This window comes from Thunnus thynnus, chromosome 16, assembly GCF_963924715.1.
Source record: "Thunnus thynnus chromosome 16, fThuThy2.1, whole genome shotgun sequence".
In the NCBI taxonomy this organism is placed as follows: Eukaryota; Metazoa; Chordata; class Actinopteri; order Scombriformes; family Scombridae; genus Thunnus; species Thunnus thynnus.
The window spans coordinates 3,558,936-3,578,955 of record NC_089532.1 but is presented as its reverse complement, the minus strand read 5'-3'; the positions used below and the strand labels follow the sequence as shown (position 1 = coordinate 3,578,955).

Below are 20,020 nucleotides of genomic sequence, written 5' to 3'. Positions count from 1 at the left end.
GACGGTCGCTGTTAACTCCCAGTGAACTGAACTGAGTCACAATAGCTCAAATATTAGTAGAGAGAGCCTGATGTTGTCTAGATGAAATAAAAGAAAAGCAATAAAAAAGGACTTATTAGGTCTCTCTGGTCCTGAAACGTTCTTTCCGTAGAAAGGATGCATTTTGGAAATGACCTTGGAAATAACAGGTCATGACACCTTTGTTTCTGTTCCCATAAACTGATTGTGAGAGAAAAAAATGTTCATTTGTGAAGGAGAGATGTTCAATGTTCGATTTATGGAAATGAGCTAAGTCTACAGGGCCTGACTCTGGCGCCGTGAACCTAAAACATCTTTTATATCGAGACCTTGGAGGCCAGAGTAGACGTCACTTTTTGTGTCGTTCGTTAGTTGATTAGCTAGTGGAGCATTTTCCTGTCAGTTTTCCATTGAAGGGTCAAAGGTCAGAGACAGCTGCAGAGAAAGACTCTGGTGTTGATAGGATCTGTCCTAGAGCTGCAAAGATTAATATAAAAAATATCTGGTTCCAGCTTCTCAAATGCGAATATTTTCTGGTTTCTTCAGTCGTCTATGACAGTAAAGTGAACATCTTTATGCTGTGGACTGTTGGTCGGAACAAAAGAAGACATTTGAGGACGTCATCATGGGCTTTAGGAAACCGTGAACGTCATGTTTCACCATTTTCTGACATTTTATAGAACAAACAACTAATCGCTTAATCAAAATAATTCTGTTTTAGGACAGACTTGAAAATTTGTGAATCTGTCCTTAAAGACTGTAAGAGTGTGAAGATTTATCAGAGCTCACTAGGACACGCTTGATTAATATGGACATCCAGTCTCTTGCACAAATAGAAATACTGTACGTGGTACAACTGAGCTCAAATGATTTGTCGGAACACATGTTGGATCAATCAAACAGTATTACAGTAATCTTGACAGTGTCAGATATGCAAAGAGCTATTAGTCTTATCAGTCACATCCAGAAGAACAGATATAATATTATGATGTAATTATCTGTGGAGGTTCTCCCATAACTTTGTAGTGTGACAGTTTTTTGGCTTTTACCGTACATCATATTTCAGCTGTGGTTCCTACTTGAAAGAAGGAAAAAAGTGTTGCACACTCTGGCTCCGTACACATTTATTTATTGATTGTAATACTGGAAAAAGGCCTGAGGGCCGAAATGTCATCTGATCAGCACCTCACTACAACCCTCAGTGCGCGTTATTCTTCCATTATACACACTTGCCTACTTCCTGGCTGTGCATGAATGCACACTTAAGTGCACAAGACTGTGGAGACAAAATACGGGTCATACTGGGACCTTCCCAGTAAGCAGTGATTTGGTTATCTGCACATCAAGGACATCTTAAACTGGGCAGAATTTTCTTGAAAAGTGAGATACTGAAAGTGAAACTGAGAAGTTTTGAGATGTCTAGACTACATACTTTTTTTCCCAACATTTAATGGCTGTACTAGGTAAACCCTGCTTTAGAATAAAATTTAATTTTTGAAATGAATGTTGAAACAGTGATTATATTCAATCTAGGGATGTAAAAACCTTTGCATTTCACAAATTTAAGACTTTCTAACCTAAGCAACTAGATGTTTTTTTGACCTTCATGATTTGACCATTTGTGTGTTTGTTGTTCTCTTTATTATTTAATTTGGTTTATATTAAATATCTTAACTATAACATTGTATGTCTCTCCTCTTCTGCCACAGGACTTGTTTCCAGTAGATTATGCAATAGAGGGACCAGCTGGATCATCACATTCATCATCAGTGTCACCATCGTATGGTAGATTGCCTCATGATGGCCTCCTCTCCCGGGCTGGATGCCGACCCGCTACCCCTGCTTCAGCTCCAGGAGGTGGACTCCAGCAAAGCCTCAGAGAGGCTGAACTCCCCGGGACTCCTGCCCGGCATGTACAGCCCTCCTATGAGCATGGACAACCACGCCGTCTGCATTCCCTCTCCGTACACCGACAATAGCCACGAGTACAACCACGGACACGGACCTCTGACCTTCTACAGCCCGTCAGTGCTGAGCTACGCCCGGCCGCCCATCACTGACAGTCCATCATCTCTGTGCCAATCCCTCAGCCCCTTGTGGCCATCCCAAAACCACCCCAACGTGCCCTCGCTCACCCTCCGCTGTCCTCAGCCTCTCGTCTACAACGAACCCAACACGCACGCAGCCTGGCTGGAGCCCAAAACCCCCAGCATCAACACCAGCAGGTAGGTTTACTGACACTGAACTATGGATGGAGCAGAACTAAAGATTGGGGTTTCATGCATCTAGGGATGCACGATATTGGACTTTTTGCTGATATCCGATATGCTGATATTTCCAACTCATTGTGGTCGATTGCCGATACTGATATATGCACATATTTTTTTCCAGCTGGCTGAGGAGACTATTATGCAAGCATAGATTGTACTAAGTATGATCAAGAAAGACAATATATGAAGGAAGATCTTAGGAAGACTGGAGTTCAGGAGCTAAACATTAAAACTTTAATGAACCTGCCAAGTGGGTGGAGCAGTAGAGTTTTCTTTGAGTTTATTAGACAGACAGGATTAATGTGTAGGATTTAATCTCTGGTTCACACTGCGGAGCAGAAGGTGGCAGTAATGCACCTAATACGCTGGTTGCCAACCGCCGTTATAAACCAAAAAGAAGAAGATTTTTTTTTACATCCTGTCAGCCGAGGTGTTTCCTATCTGTGCAGCCGATCATAGCAGCTCCTCCGCGGACTGTCTCACCCCGACGGTCCCGGTGTTTCCTCCGCAGGCTGCACTTCACTCAGCTGCCAGTCAGACCCGAATAACAAACCGGGGCTCGGTGCTCCGGTTGGATCCTCATGGAGAGCCGGGGCTAATGTTAGCTGAGAGGCTAGCTGGCTAGCCTCCGGTGATGCTGCTGCTAACGCTCCGCAGGTTAAAGTGGGAAGAAGCAGCTGGTCTGACGGGCAGCTTGAGTGAAGTGGAGCCTGCGGAGGAAACACCGGGACCGTCAGGGTGAAACAGTTCATGGAGGGAAGCACAGTCAGGTGGCGGAGGAGAAGGCAACAAATCGGCCTCTCATAATCGGCAGAAAATGTTCATTGCGGGCCGATGCCAATATTTCATTTTAGAGCTGATATCGGCCAATGACGTGCCCATAATATCATGCATCCCTACATGCATCACAGAAACCCCAATTTGGAAGAAAACTTAATCAAACATTTGCTACTAGTGTATTGATCCGCTCTCACAGCACACTTGATTTAATGTATATCTGGTTCTGTATATTTAGTGATTATCTGTGCTACGAGATGTCCAGTTGATAGTCATAACAGCATCTGCAATTGAAGACATCCTATATAGCACTGTCAGTTTTCTAACGCAATTCTCCATTTGACTGAAATGCGGTTGTGGAGACATTTTCAGCAGCAGAGTACCTGCTTGCAAGACTGATGACAGGTGAATGACGGGCTAAAATTCCAAATGTCAAGTTGTCCCTTTCACAGAGTTTGCTTTGCTTCTTGCATTTCCATCGTCAGCTGTAACAAGCTGATGGGGAAGAGATCAGAGGAAGGAATGGAAGTCGTGAACTCCTCGTGTTCATCCGTGGTAGGGAAAGCCGACATGCACTTCTGCGCCGTGTGCCACGACTACGCCTCCGGGTACCACTACGGCGTGTGGTCCTGCGAGGGATGCAAGGCTTTTTTCAAGAGGAGTATCCAAGGTGTGAACTTTTTAGACTATATATATATTCACCATTTCTTCCTTGACTTCATCTGTCAAAAATAATCCCGCTGTATGTCTTCCCTTTCTTTTTTTTAGGACACAATGACTACATCTGCCCCGCCACGAACCAGTGCACTATCGACAAGAACCGGCGTAAAAGCTGCCAGGCCTGTCGCCTACGCAAATGCTACGAAGTGGGAATGATGAAGTGTGGTAGGTACTCAAGAGACCTAATAATTAGGGTCTTTGACATTTTGTCATGTTACAGTGTTGTGGAAATTTTCTTCAGAAAGATTCATATAAAGACATAAAAAAAGCATTAAACATTGTTACATGTTGAAGCAGTTGTAGACACTGTACAATCCATCACACCATCAGTAACAATTATAGGAATGTCCAAACACAAACAAAAATACAATCATCTTGTATTTTTGGAGAGAAAGCATGTTATTCAGCTGGTTCTTTCTCTAAAGATTGTGAACCCAAACTAGAGCTAGCTTTATACCTCTCCAGAAGCAAAGCTAAAAACAGTCTGGTCCCTAAATGGACACTTCCACAAACCGTTACACCTTCTTACAAACAAGTATGGTCTCTAACAGTAGGCTTAAGACAAAGATATCTCTAGCTAACCCCAGAAGTCAGCGAGCAATCCTCAGATAGAAACAAGTTCAAGAGTTCAACTAGCCTAGGAGTAGGATTTCCTCACCAACATGTATCCCCATGATGACAACGACATTACATCACGTTCAGTTGATAACAAACATTGACTCTTTAGTTGGAAACATTTGTAACATATATATATGCATAAAGATTTATAAAATGATAACCTTCTATTCAATCAGCACAAAAGTGTTACCTCTGAGCTCATTATGGAATTTTAACTTTGAGAAAACGACACAGGATCAGAATCATTTTTTGTGATTATAGCATCTTTCAAGTTACTTTGATGGAATATGTATTTTTTTGCAGAAAAATCAGAAAATCTGACAATCCAGTGGCCTAGTGTTGTATATTTTATATTAATATAAGAGTCATATGTTTGGCCTCTCTCTCTGTGGGATAATGCATTTCTACATTAGAAGAGTAATGACATAAAAACACTGCAGGACCTCTTAATAGACTGATTTTTTTGCCTCGTTTCAACCATTGTGTACTAAACTCTGCATGCACACTTGTTTCAATACCTGCAGGTGCATGATGTTGTCTGGAAACAGTACCCTCAATTTCCAGGACTTTCCCCAAACTCTGATATTGACTTCCTATTAGCACCAGGTTGATCATTTAAAGACCTGGGTGAGGACATGACAGATAAAACTTGTGATGCTAAAATGAGTCCGCACCTCCTCCATCTGTGCAGGACACGTGTTACTACAGTGTAAAATATTACATCAGGCACATTGGACAGAGATCCAGCGTGTAACTGTAGCAAAATGATCCCATCTTCATATCTACGTACATGTTGGAACTGCTCTAAGCTAGCAATTTACTGTCCCTCTGTGTTTAAGACACTTTTATAGCTTTATAGCTCTTTTTTGAAGTTTCCTCTGTTGTCTTCTCTTTGAACAAGTTCCAGTGTGACTTCTCAGCGTTCTGCTTGCTTGTTGTCTAATCCCACTCAAATGGAAAGACGCAAATTCCCTCCATCTCATACGCGGCGGATCAGGAATGTCTTATATTATATGAGGTTAGAAAAAAATTAAGCACACACTGCGAGGTTCATCCGGCAAATCCTGTAAGATCTGGCGACCTTTTCTGAGAGATGTAGAAGAGGAGCTAAAGCTACATGAACCTTTTAGTGCAAATGTGATTATGGGATGACGGTATCGGTTAAATATCCTGCGAATTAGGATAGTCTCTCCTGAGACTAATTTCCTCTTTTTTCTGTCTCTATTTCACATTGTGAACTTCAATGCTACTATTTCAGTGTTATTGATCACACTGAAGTTATTATCAGTACAGTCCTTCCTTGCTATATTTTTTATTTTATTTTACCTATTTTATCTATTTATTTACTTATTTTGAGGGGGGAATGTGTTTTGTATGTTTCTCAAAGTTTCTCCCATCTGGATTTTAGCTGCTGGACAGTGACAGGACACTGTTTAGAGGTATTTTAGTACATAAATCTAAGACATGTTGTACTGCAGAGATTTCACTTCTGAGATATAATTTCTTCAACTGGAAGCCAGACTCTCCTCCAGCAATGTTAATACTTGAGAGTCACCCAGTTACACACATTTCTACCTGAGAACCTCCCAAAAACTAATGTCAACCAGGCAGCTGGATGACGACTGCTGACAAATAGAAGACAGAAGAGTTTAACTTGTTTGCTCCTTTTAGGAATAAACTCTACACTTGAAATTAATATTATGCACTTGTAAAATCATAGGGGCACCACCTCCACTGATTCATTAATAAATTAGGAGGAAAAATAATTAAATCAAATTAATCAGTCTTATATCTGAAAGTCATGAACCTCCATCTCTGATATAAAGGAACAAAATACAAATACAACGACTTGGCTATAAATCAAGATATTTAACTACCAAGGAAAAGAGATGAATGGGAAACACTAATCATATGTGATATATGTGATACAGTGCATTCAGAAAGTTTTCAGACCCCTTCACTTTTTCGCAATTTATTATGTTGCAATCTTATGCTAAAATTGTTTAAATTAATTTTTCCCCTCATCATTCTGTCTACACTACATACCTCATAATGACAAAGTGAAAACAGAATTTTAGAAATTTTTGCACATTTATTAAAAATGACAAACTGAAATATCACATTGACGACAGTATTCAGACCCTTTACTCAGCAGCGATAGCAGCCTCGAGTCTTCTTGGGGTTTGACGCGACAAGCTTTGCACATCTGGATTTGGGGATTTTCTGCCATTCGTCTCTGCAGATCCTCTCAAGCTCTGTCAGGTTGGACGAGGACTGTCGGTGGAACGTTTACAGGTCTCTCCAGAGATGTTTGATTGGGTTCAAGTCAGGAATCTGGGTGGACCACTCAAGGACATTCACAGACTTGTCCCTCAGCCTCTCCTGCGTTGTCTTGGCTGTGTGAAGGTGAACCTTTGGCCCAGTCTGAGGCTCTGGACCAGGTTTTCATTAAAGATATCTCTGTACTTTGCTCCGTTCAGCTTTCCCTCAACCCTGACCAGTCCCCGAGTCCCTGGGGTCCCACATGTGCACCTGAGCTAAATTTCTAGTGTCATAGCAAAGGGTCTGAATATGTACGATATTTCAGTTTTCCCGTTTTAATAAATAATAAACATAAGGCTGCAGCATAACCAAATGTGAAATGGTGGGTTTTTAGTCCTGTCCAATGTTTCCTTGACATCATTATGCCTTTAGGTCAGAGGTTATTGGGTCCGTGTACACGTGTGTGTGTGTGTTCCCGCACTTACAGAGACTTTGAAAGAATTAAACTTTTCCTCTTATATTCCTGGGTTCATTATCCTACATCATCACAGTCTCCACTCATCAAGGGTTCTGGGTTTGTATATTAAAAAAAAAAACAATTCAAGAGACAACTAATAAAACAATTTAAAGCATTAAAAGTAAAGTGTGCTGATGTGTAGACTTTGAGAGTGCAATCCAGAAAACCTGCAAGTTACTTTGTTCCTTGTATTTTGATTCCACTTGTTGTAATCATCAGCTGTTGACCTTAAGATCTCCGTATTGACACGTTTCAATACAAGCCATTCACTGTATGTATCGGTCTTTATATGCTCTTTGAAAGTCTGTTTAAAATGGATTACTGTGTGAATGTGGCCTGACCTTGGTTTGTAGCACTGCAGCGATGCTGAGAATCAGGCTGTTCCACTTGAGAATAAGAAAAACAGTGTTAGACATAGTGATGACGAGCTTTGTGTCTACTTTGCTCTACTTAACGCAGCCAAACAGCTTCCAGAAAACCTGCTCAGGTGTATGTAGATCCTGTTGCTAATAGTCAGGACGTCTCCACTGCATCTAAGTTTTTAGGAAAGCTGAAAGTCTGGATTTAGGTTTATATTCTTGTTTTAAAACTGCTAGCAGCTAATATTTGTGCTCTTCGTCTTGCTGTCTTCGTTCACCAGGTGTGAGGCGTGAACGCTGCAGCTACCGAGGAACCCGGCACCGCCGCGGTGGATTTCACTCCCGGGATCCCACAGGCAAGGGTTTGGTCAGGATGGGGCTCGGTGCTCGGGCCCAGCGGCATCTCCACCTGGAGGTTCCCCTCGCTCCGCTCCTTCGGGGGAACCAAATGCGCAACTCGGCCATGAGCCCCGAGGAGTTCATCTCCCGCATCATGGACGCCGAGCCTCCGGAGATTTACCTCATGGAGGATCTGAAGAAGCCCTTCACCGAAGCCACCATGATGATGTCCCTCACCAGCCTGGCTGACAAGGAGCTGGTCTTCATGATCAGCTGGGCCAAAAAGATTCCAGGTAAAATACATCTGCAGGGCCGTATGATCCGTCTTCTCATCTTTAGCTTCTGATGTCGAGTCTTTCTCTGCAGAATTTTAAAAAGTGATGTTTTTCTTCTCTTGAACGCAGCGTACACTTTGAGGTTTGCGATGCTCATTAAGGAAACAGATCAGTGCCAAAATGTATTATTAATTTTTATATGGAGTTAAATAATAAATGGTTGCTTGAAACATTTTTAAGTGAGGTTAACATTAAAGTTTGAACTTTGAAAAATAATAAATGTACAAGTATTAAAAAATCTAAAGTTTTACACTTTTATGATATTTTAAATCTTCTTATTTTGTGTTCTAATACTTTTTCTCCTTGTTACAAAGTTTGTCTTTGTTCAGCTGACTTTTGAATCTCAAGAATTATAAAACTCAGTTTGGAAATGTTTTTGTACTTTCTTTTTTAAATGTTCTGAAGGTTCAACACGAACCTTCTTTTCTCAAACTTGACAAAGCGTGCGGCGCTGCTTTGTGTCCAAACTCAAACCTCTATTCATGAACAAAAATCAGTTTTTCCAGCAGTTTGGGAGACATTTCTGTGTAATATAGAATACTTTGTTGAGCAAAAATGATGGTTTTCACATCAAAATACTTATGTTTAATGCTTAGTAACAGTAGGCTAATATTACTACAATAAATTAGTATCTAATTCAGTACATTCTGTTTTCATATTGTGTCGGTATGTTGCTACTGAGATGATTTTAAAAAAATACAAGACAGAGACTAAATACATTTTAAACAATTAAAAGTGTCAGATGTCAATGTGCGTGTCAACATGCTTCACATGCTTTGTCACCGTCAACAGCGTGTAGAAGTCCGGCTCACTGAACACCTGGAAACAAGACTGAGAGTTACAGTAACAACAAACCTGAGGCTGCAGTAAACACATCATCCACCCGTCAGTCATGTCAGTGTTTGAGATGTAGCGTAAACAAACCAGACAGATTTAAACTGATCCATAGAGTATAATCACTAATTATATATGTCTAAAATTTCTAGGCTGCAGTGAATTTCTTTTTTTTCTTCCGTATTCATCCTTCCTCTCTTTCTCCTCTTCCTCTCCTCAGCCAGTGTTCAGCTCAGCAGGTAACTTCCCAGGAGAGAGATGATAATGTGAAGGGATCACAAAGACTCAGTTTTTTTGAATAAAGACCCTTTTTTTTTTTTTTTTTACTTAGACAAGTGAAAATGAGTATTGCATTGTCTGCTAAGACAGCGGGTGACAGGTGAGGAAGGTGCTGTTCAATGATGTCATTGGACTTGATGAACCTTTAAGGATACAGAGGTAGCAGAGGGAGCACCGCATGGTTGTAGATCATTAACCCAGCGCAGTTTCATGACATCCTCTGACATCTTACAAGAGTTAGAAGAGAAGATTTATATCAGTTTCATATCTTTGTGTTCTACAGTATGTATTACTTATTACTCTGACATTTTGTGAAGTGATCTTGTGTGCTTTTTTTCAGGTAGTCAGATGAGAATTAAACCATATATGAATTTCCATTTTGAGACATTGAAACGTAGCCATGAGAAGACTTTCAATTTAAAGGATTTTTCATTAGACTTACAGTGGTTTCCACATGACCGAGTTTAATTGCTGATGTTATCTACAGATGCACTTTTTGTGTTAAATCATCCCTGTGCAAGGACTCATACAGTTTGTAGGCAAGACACGAGCCGTTATGAGCTTGTTCGTTAATGTTTTTCCTCTTTATGTTGACTCGTATGCTGAAGTTGCATCGCCTCCCTGTATTCTTGGTGTGTTCAGAAGGTTGTATTGATAGCTTTGATGCAAACATTGGTGGAGAAAAGAGGTTAACAGCCACTTTCAGAGAGTGAATTTTGTACGGGGACTCTAGTTTCAGAAGGGGGATGTAACTTGACCACCTTTTGAAACACCTATTAAGCGAGAATCGGTTCTCCAGATGAAGTTCACCTCTCCAGTACTGTTTCTGTTTCTTCATTAAGTTTCACTACAAAGAGAAGATATTGGAAATGCAGCGCACTGACAGAGGCTCTACTGCAGCATCCTGCCTGTTTTGCATGCACTGTACATGAGAATTAATTACCACCTATATGATCAATCTTCACTGCTCATTGTCTGGATTCCTGGATTTCACAGTGTGTAAACAGTAAACATGTTCCAGCTACTAACTAAATGTCGCTGCGTCTTGGCGGTGTAAGGATGGAAGAGGCATGTTCATTCCAGACAGATCTAAAGCTTAATTATCCCCCCCCCTCCCCTCCCCTCCGTGTGTTGTTGCGTCCTCAGGCTTTGTAGAGCTGAATCTAGCAGACCAGATCCACCTGCTGAAGTGCTGCTGGCTGGAGGTCCTGATGCTGGGTCTGATCTGGAGGTCAGTGGATCATCCTGGAAAACTCATCTTCTCTCCAGACTTCAAACTCAACAGGTGAGGAAGCAACAGACAGAAACGGCGTTATTCATCCTTGGCGAGCATGTCGTATCCAACTCACCACGAATTTTATGTCTTTATAAGACTATTAATAATCTGATGTATTGCTGTGTTGTGAGGAGCTGAAACAGAAGACTCAGTAATAAAATCCACCACTGTCTTCAATATATATTACACATGGATAGTTCAGATATTTAATTTACTTCCAAATATGACGGATCGTTCTTGGATCTGATCTTAAGAAGCCTTGAAAACGGGCCAGTGTGCAGGTTTAATATCATGATTCATCATTAATATGTTTTTTACAGACGTGCCCTTGGCAAAGTCTTTTTCTTGTCTGGAACTCCCACATGTTAAAGCTTGTTCGCTTTTGTTGGCTGAAACCTTTTTGTTCAGTGTGTTTGTGTCCATTCAAGTGTTTTTAAAAAAAATATTTTTAATCTGCAGTCCAAACATGATGTGTTGCATGTTAACCTATCTGGTGTAATTTTGTATTTAACATGACAATTTCTATTTTATGCTACTTAATGCTGCATGTCAGGGAGAAATAATGTACTTGTTACTCCACTACAGTTGGCTATTGTTACTAACAACTCTTATCGCTCTTATTCTTATTACTATAATCCAAAACACGTGATCAGCTTGTAAGATATGATACATTGTTAAGGATCAACCACATGTAAAAGTAAAGGCAATAAAATGAACTATTAAAAATATATATGCAGTAATATACTAATATAATGATAATAAAGTATTAAAAAACAAGGTAATAAAGTATATAGATGCATATGTTCTAATGCTAAATCACACATATGCACATTTACGTGCACACACACACTTAAGTAAAAGATCTTACTACTTATTAAACCACTGAAGAAGAAGATGAATAACAATCCGTCCCACATAAAAGCCTAGTTCTCATGTTAAATAAAGGCTGCAGCTGCTCTGAAGTATTTATGGTCCTTGATTCTTCTAAAACAATGAATAAAGGTGAACCGCTCACGTTCTGAAAGTGAGTCTCGTGTGCAGCTGCCGCATGGTTACGGCGTAATCTTCCCCACGTCGTTACACTGCCACAACGAGTTGACATCCCACAATAAACGGGGGAGTTCACTCAGACCTTGAAACCGTAAAGATATCAGCAGCAGTTTGCTGCAGATATATCACTGATTCTTCTGGACCGCCGACTCGTTTTCTTGCCAAAAATCTTTTTATCACTCAGTGTTCCCTTCTGCGTTGACCTTCAACTTTGTCCAGGCGACAGTTCCAGGCTGTTTTCTGGCACTGCGTTCACCTTTTTTTTAATTCACGGTAAACACGCTGTAATTAGGCTGCGGCTCTACCAGCCTGATGAACCGGATTAAAGCTACGCCTGTAATCTTAATAAAGCATTTGAAGGTAATGAATAGATTATCAGGTGTTTGTGGTGCAAATTATTGTCTCTAATGTGCAGCAGCAGCAGCATAAATGACCAAATCCAACATCTATAAACCCAATTACATGTCTCAAAGCTTTGGGAAACTCTTTAAAGTATTTATATATATATATTTAATGTGGTTGCATTTTCTCTGTCGGCCAGTAATTAACCAGAAAAGGGTTGCACACGCATGTCTTGAGACTTCTTTATTCCAAAATGAGCTGCCAGGGAGGCGTGTCGACATATTTCCACTCCATTAACATACATGAGGGCGGACAAAATAATAGGAACACTTTTCAATAATAAACATAAAGTAGAATTATCACCTTTCTGACAATGTCAACAAAAGCTGAACATGTATAAGCTTCGTAAAAGTAGATTGCATGGCAGAGCTGTTGCATTAGATTGTGTATATAATATACACAGTTTAATTTAAAATAGATGGTGACTGTAGTTTCCAGCAAACTTTAATCAAAGAGGAGGAAATGGTGCGTTTGTTGGGACTATTTTCAATGGTGGATTAAAACACATGGTGTAAAAATGGAGAGATAATACTAATAAATGCAGGAATATAGAAACAGAAAAGAGAAAATCTTCCACTAAATCCACTGGACTGGTGGATTGAGTTTAGTGTTTGACCTTTCTTTCCTCCACTACCACGGAAACTATCACTATAGGCTTTAAGTTAACCTTGACGTGTTCTCATAACACAGCCTTACTTTTCTCTGTTGAGTGGTCTCTGTTAGCCTGAGGTAACCTTTTTTCTCCTTGGGGACAGCTGAGGAAAACATCCTGGATGCAAATCCATCTACTTACTCAACAAGAGGCCCGAACAAAGCCAGAAAACAAAGAGTCACTTTCTAATTTTCTCTGTCTAATCGACTCTTTTTAATCTCTCTTCTTTCTCAGTCACACACACTGTCACCCGCTTCTTTCACCGTCACATTTTCACGTTATTACCCCTGTGGTTCTTTACTCGCTCCTTTCTTTTAAAGCCAGTTCAGACAGATAAAGCGGATTTTCAAGTGTTTTATTAAAAAAGTCACGGCGGTGTGAATTACCCAGTCGGGAGCCGTTTCGGTAACTTGAATAACGAAATTTTGTCAAGTTGAAGGTGCAAAGTTTTTAGAACATAACAGGCTCATAGTTCATGTTTTTGTAAGTAACCAATCAACACTTAATATATTGTTGTGGGAACAAATGTGAAGAATTTGATAAATCCCCCCCCCCTCCCGTCTCCGGTTCACCGCATAAATTTACATCACATTGGCTCCACATCCTCAGAGTTTATTTTACATTTTCTGCAGTTATAATCGAAATAACAGCAGCAGCAAGTTGCTTCTGCTCTTTGTGTGATCTACTGAGCTGCAATGTTTAAAAAAAAATATGTAAAATACTCAAGCTGCCGGCCAAGAAGTTGTAGAAAGTAGAGCTGAGTATTGTTAAAACAGCTGTACATGAACTTAAAGTGATTAAAATAAGTATAAAAAAACAGAATGTTATTTATTCACTGATGTTTCATTAAGGAAAAAAACAAAGATTATGTAGAAGAAGCATTCACTGCAAACATTTGATTGGTTGGTTGGTTGAGGTTCAATACTGGCGTCGGGTGACATCACCTAAGATCAATATCACAATTAAATGTCACGTTTACCTCGGTAACAATTGATCAAAAGATATTAAATACACTTGTAAACGAGATTCTCCGTCCTCACAGTGGAGCTCTTATTAGTTATTTGTACTAAAAAATAACTTTTTGCCAAAACCAGAAATATCAGTAAAATATGGCTCCGTTTAACGTATACTATATATTTGAATAACACTTTTATGACTTCTGTTATCTCATTATTAGCCGGATCTTTGACATTATTTTAATAAATGCTTGTGTGACAGACTGCTGCTCTGGCCTCCAGACTGAGGTCAGGGAGCACAGAGAGACGCCTTTATAGATTCAGAGTTAATCCCTTCAATATATTCAGCTGCTCAACAAAACTAGCAAACTTCGCTTGGATATTTTAAAAGCTGTAGCATTTATTTTCTGACAAACTGTAGCTTATAGTGAACATTATCCAGTGGTGGAAAGTACATTTACTCAAGTACAATTTTGAGGTACTTGTACTTTACTTGAGTATTTCCATGTGATGCTACTTTATACTTCCACTTCACTACATTTCAGAGGGAAATATTGTACTTTCTACTCCACTACATTTATTTGACAGCTTTAGTTACTTTTCAGATGAAGATTTGACACAATGGATAATATAACAAGCTTTTAAAATACAACACATAGTTAAAGATGAAACCAGTGGTTTCCAACCTTTTTGGCTTTTGACGTCTTATAAAAAGCAGTGTGTAGTCGGGGTCACATTTTACATGTCTATGAGTTGTTAACAGCTCCACCAAATAGTGATTTTTCCCTCTAAACTTCTCACATGCTTTCATTTAAATAAATGTTCAAATGATCCAATATTTCAACAAAAATCAAAGATTAGAGAAAAAGTCCCAAAAACTGAAAACAGATTTGTGTATCAGAACTTTGTTTTTTCTTCTTTCCTCTCCCATTAATCATCTCACGACCCCTCAGATTTATCTGCTGACCCTTTGGAGGGGCCCGACCCCTAGGTTGGGAACCACTGGACTAAACTAGCTAACTGTATATAAAGTAGTGTAAACTAGCTCCACCTCCAGCAGCTACAACAGTAACATGCTGCTCTAACACTGATGCTTCACTATTAATAATCTAATGATGTCATATATAATAATATATCAGTCAGAGGGACCAAACCACTACTTTTACTGCAATACTTTAACTACATCAAGCTCATGATACTTATGTACTTTTACTGCAATACTTTAACTACATCAAGCTCATAATACTTATGTACTTTTACTGCAATACTTTAACTACATCAAGCTCATAATACTTATGTACTTTTACTGCAATACTTCTTCTGCTAATACTTTTGTACTACAGATAAATATTTTGTGATGATGAGGAGGATATTATGCATTTATTTTGGTATTGTCCGGTTGTTGCATCCCCTTCAGTATTATTTGGGGTCGTCAAGATGATCATAATATATTATTGAAGACGTTGATGGATTATGGCAGGCAGGTAAATGTAAAAGTTTAGTCAGGGTCAAAATTGACCCGAGGACAACAGGAGGGTTAAGTAGGGTATTTTTGCATTTCTGTATTGGTACTAAAGTAAAGGATCTCAATACTTCTTCCACCTCTGACATTATCTGATACATTTACAGCCTCACCACGTCTCTTTCTCTCCCAAAGAAGCTGCTAGTTTCATTTTTCCAGTATCTTGTTCAATGAAGCCAAATTGTGCCCATATGAACGACAAAATATATTTTTTCTGTGCCGGCTTGTTCTCATTTCTCCAACACTTTTCATCATCACTGGACATGTTTGCTTAACGCAGTTGGACGTTCTGTATGAAGGAACGAATTTATCAAACATATCAATATGACTAAAATTAGGTCGATTCTAGAGTCATAATGTCAGTTTCCTTTTTGAATAATCGCCCTGCCCTATTCAATACCTTTACCTTTTTATCTCTCTCTCATTCCTTACCTGTCTCTTTCCACCTGTCTGTCCTTTTTCACTTTTTATCCATGTTTTTCTTTATTCTGTTGCCCTCTGCCCCTTCTGTCCATCTTTGTCCCACTTGTTTTTTTCTTTATTATTCTTACCCTTTGTCTTCCCTTGTTCTTCTCTTTCTACTTCTCTGTCTTTCCACCTTTCTCTTACCTCTCTTGTGTTCTTTTTTTAATTCCACTTTCCTCTTCCCTATTCTATTTGAACCTTTTTCTACGTTTCTGTCTCTCTGCAGGGACGAGGGACAGTGCGTGGAGGGCATCGTGGAGATTTTCGACATGCTGCTGGCAGCCACTTCTCGGTTTCGCGAGCTGAAGCTGCAGAGGGAGGAGTACGTCTGTCTCAAGGCCATGATCCTCCTCAACTCCAGTGAGTTTTACTGATGCAGACAAACCGCAGTCTTCACTTCATTTCCTCTCGAGACGGATGAGTTGGTTTGCAGCGAGCAATAAATCCTGTCCTGTCAGTACAGCACGGCGTGTTTTTGGTTCTTGAACAACCGGGATCAGTTTGTCCCTCGGCTTTGTTGTGGTTACTGAAACAATAATCTGGAACTAAATGGGTCAATGACAGCTGACACGTATCTGACACACATAATAAAACAGATCTGACCACAGCAAAAAACAAACTTATTATTTCAGAATAATGCTCTTTGACCTGATAGCCATAACATTTACTCAAAAATCAAAATCATTGCAATATATTTATTTTCACTTTTATGTTTTTTGGTCCAATTTGTCTGTTAGTGAATCTGTTAGTTTGCAGGATATCTGGAAAATTCTACTCAACAAATTTCACTAATATTTGTTCAGCCTTAAGTTTAGTCAGGTGTTGCGGTGCACTGCCTCAGAGTTGTACGGAGGTGCGGTTGCGTTTATTTGTGCTCTAGAACTGATCTGATTCACCGGCTTTCTCTCTGCCGCCGCTTTCTTCTCTTCATTCAGTCTCTAGCTTGCTTGGCTTATGCATAACTGATTTTTGTAGAAAGCCTGAATATTCCAAAGATTTAGATATTCTCAATAAAGCAGCATGAATGTTTTTCACCAGGTGTATTTTCACACAAATATTACTAGAAACTCTTGAATATTTGGGATTAAAATAAACACTTTAGAGATTTGACAACCTTGGCAGAGATGTATGCTGAGTGCTTTCAGGGTTTTTTTGGTAATTCACTCATGTGAAGTTTATGAAATTGCAAATGTTGAACTTTCCAATAAAAGGCTTTTAAAGTATTGTACACCAGGGTTACACTACATGAGCCTGTTTATGTGTTTTTTATCCTCAACATCTTTAAAAGTGTTGCTAATCCCCCTACAAACATTTGCCCTGGCAGAACTTTCAGTTAGTTTGAAGGAAGCTGGAGATGAAATGACCTGTGAAGATGGACTTTATTGCCGTGCGGCTTTTGTTTTTTTAACCTTTTCATGTGTATCCAGCGGTCAAAACGTCCTCACCCACCACCACCACCAGCAGCACCAGCAGCCACTGTACAGGTTTCATGGAGGTTACTGACCTCTCTGCATGTCCTGACAGAGATTAACAAAGTTCCTCCCTAACAAATAGACAGACACACACACACACAGAGTCATCTGCCAGACCTCTGTTCTCTCTGTTGACTCTGCTCCTCTGCGACGAGGGTGGAAAAAAAAAAAAAAAGTACAAGTTGTGCAAGAAGTGAAATAGAGTCTGAAAAGTCAAGAGAACAGGGAGGAAATGTAGGATTTATCAATGTGGACAGATGGAACGTTGTGGCTCAACTACTCAGTCTGTCCTTTGTCCCGGTGGAGGGTGGACGGTTTCTCCTCTCTGCTGTCCTCTAGTGTTTCATCTGGACTCACACGTTCATTATGAAGCCGTTTGGGGTCTTTTGAGGAGCAGGAACTCAACCTTTAACATGCAAATGGTTTTAAATTGACTTGTGTAAATGTCACAACTTCAGCTTCTACTTGAGATATGTGAAACCTGGGTGAAGTTTTGGTGTTTATACAAAAATCTTTTGGTTTTCATAAGGTTCTTTTAGGTGCTTTATAAAGACAAGCAAGTATGTGGTTACTATTGGAGTTGTCATGTGAATCTCATGTATTTAGAATATTTAGTCAAAAGAGGAAGTTTGTCTCTGGGACTCTTCTACCTACAGTAACTGTTTAATTCAAAGACGCACACACACACAGTTGCTAATTTCAGTATTTTTTAAGATGAATGAAAACAGTCAAATACAAATACGACTTTAAATGGACCATAGCTCTTTGTATGCAAAGTGGATTTTCAACTGAAATGGGTTTTTGACAACCAGTGGGACCAAAAGATTAGCAATTCAGGTGGACTGCTCAGTCTGTCAGCAAGATATTTCAACAGATATTTCTCACATTGCCATAAAATGTTGTTGGAATATCAATAGACCCTTTTCACAGAAGACATTTTACTTGTAAAAGCAGGAAGGTGTAATTAATAACATTTTCCAGTAAACCATATCAGTGAGGATCAAAACGTTGGAACTGGCTCATCTAAATGGAATATAGTCATCATTAATATTATTATTATTATTTCCACCTGAGCTTTTCATGCTTTGACATGTCAAAATGTCTGCTGTGGAAAAAAAAGATCTATGAACCCCAGAGGATGCTGGGTAATCCTTTTGGTGACCCCTGACCTTCATTTCCCTCTGATCCTTCCCTTGGTCCATGACCTGGTATCTCAATAACGTATGGCTGGATTTTGTTGACATTTTCAGTAGATATTATCTACTTGCTACAAATACTTTTTAAATCCTTTATTAAACATAGTTTCTAGTATATTTAGAGTATATAGAGTAATAATGGTGTAATTGACGACACCAGGAAGACTAGTATAGTGAACTAAGAATTTCATTGCATTGATAACTTGTTTATTTCTGCACAAAATGCTTAAAAAAATGTTGCACATAATAGTTTTACATGATGTTTAGTGCATTTTAGAAGAACTTCAGGTGTATCGTTAGTGGACGTCATAACTGGTGATGTACAATAATTGATTGGCAGATTAGTAATCAACCCATAATGTAATAAACGGTAAATGTGTGATGTGTTGAAACGTCGCTGTGCTGTTTCTTTCAGATTTGTGTACGAACTCCCCGCAGACAGCCGAGGAGCTGGAGAGCAGGAACAAAATGCTGCGTCTGCTGGACTCGGTGATTGATGCTCTTGTGTGGGTGATTTCCAAAATGGGCCTGACGACCCAGCAGCAGACTCTGCGCCTTGGACACCTCACCATGCTGCTCTCCCACATCCGCCATGTCAGGTAACAACCAGAGAGTTGACAGGAAACTGTGAAACGGCAGTAGAATACAGAGAAATCCACTGAAAAACATCACATGCTCGTAGACATTTACGTAAAAACTAGTGGAAATTTCTGTGCTCTTTTTTTGACAAACTCGTGCACATTTACCTACTGTATGTGTACACTCATATGCAGGAACAACAGAAGTCATCTCAGGGCACTTTTCACATAGAGCAGGTCTAGACTGAACTCTTTAATTTACAGAGACTCAATGTTTCCTCCATGAGCAGCACTTGGCGACAGCAGTGAGAAAGAACTCCCCTTTAATGGGAAGAAACCTCAAGCAGAACTGGGCTCTAGGTGGGCGGCCATCTGCCTTGACCCGGTTGGGTTGAGAGAGAAAGGAGGAGTGATTTAAATTTAATTTATTTATCATTAAAATGGTAGGATGTCAAAATCTGTTTATAGTCCCAAAAACATTTGGACTGGCTCTCTGCAAACCTGACATTTAGACTCATATTCAGTTTCATTCCAAGTACACAGCTGGTTTCACACTCAACTTAAATGAGTGGAGGTTGAAACGGTCCCTGAGCTTGTCGATGGGTATCTTAATGAGAAACAAAATAGGAAAAAGATCATTCGAATCCACAATACAGTGTACACAACAATACAGAGATAATGGGCTAAATCAAATATTGGGACACTGCACTGTTCTCTTAGTTTAAAAGCTTGTAAAGAACTCATGTCCAACTCATGTTCACGTTCTACGCGTGTGATACATTAGCCTCACTTATATAATCAGTTAGCACACTTGGTAAACTGTATATTGTGCTGCATTCGCATCATATCAGCGTTATCACATTTACAAGTTTCCCTCTAATAAATAGCTTTCATGTCAACAACCGAGTCATAATTCTCACAGTGGAAACTGATACGACCTGGCACTTAATAATACAGAAGTGCCTGAAAACTGAGCGAGCATGAACACATCACGTCGGCCAAAGTCTGTCGTTCGATGTAATTAAGCCCCAAATTTATTGGACATGTATTTTTTTTCAATGCACAGTATTTTAAATTCTGACCAACTCAGTTATCATACAACCTTCTTTTCCCATCTCTACTA

At 39.6% G+C, this 20,020-nt stretch overlaps 1 protein-coding gene across 6 annotated transcripts in view; it reads left to right on the top strand.

Annotated features, from left to right (window-relative positions):
* Positions 1 to 20,020, top strand: part of esr2b (estrogen receptor 2b) — a 44,284-nt gene that overhangs the window by 19,295 nt on the left and 4,969 nt on the right. For all 6 annotated transcript variants that reach the window (XM_067614897.1, XM_067614895.1, XM_067614893.1 and 3 more), the window contains 7 exons: positions 1,728 to 2,243; positions 3,539 to 3,735; positions 3,834 to 3,950; positions 7,823 to 8,173; positions 10,475 to 10,613; positions 15,878 to 16,011; positions 18,735 to 18,918. In XM_067614897.1, coding sequence (XP_067470998.1) covers positions 1,801 to 2,243; positions 3,539 to 3,735; positions 3,834 to 3,950; positions 7,823 to 8,173; positions 10,475 to 10,613; positions 15,878 to 16,011; positions 18,735 to 18,918 — 1,565 coding nt within the window. In that variant the 5' untranslated portion in view covers positions 1,728 to 1,800. The remainder of the gene's footprint in view (positions 1 to 1,727; positions 2,244 to 3,538; positions 3,736 to 3,833; positions 3,951 to 7,822; positions 8,174 to 10,474; positions 10,614 to 15,877; positions 16,012 to 18,734; positions 18,919 to 20,020) is intronic.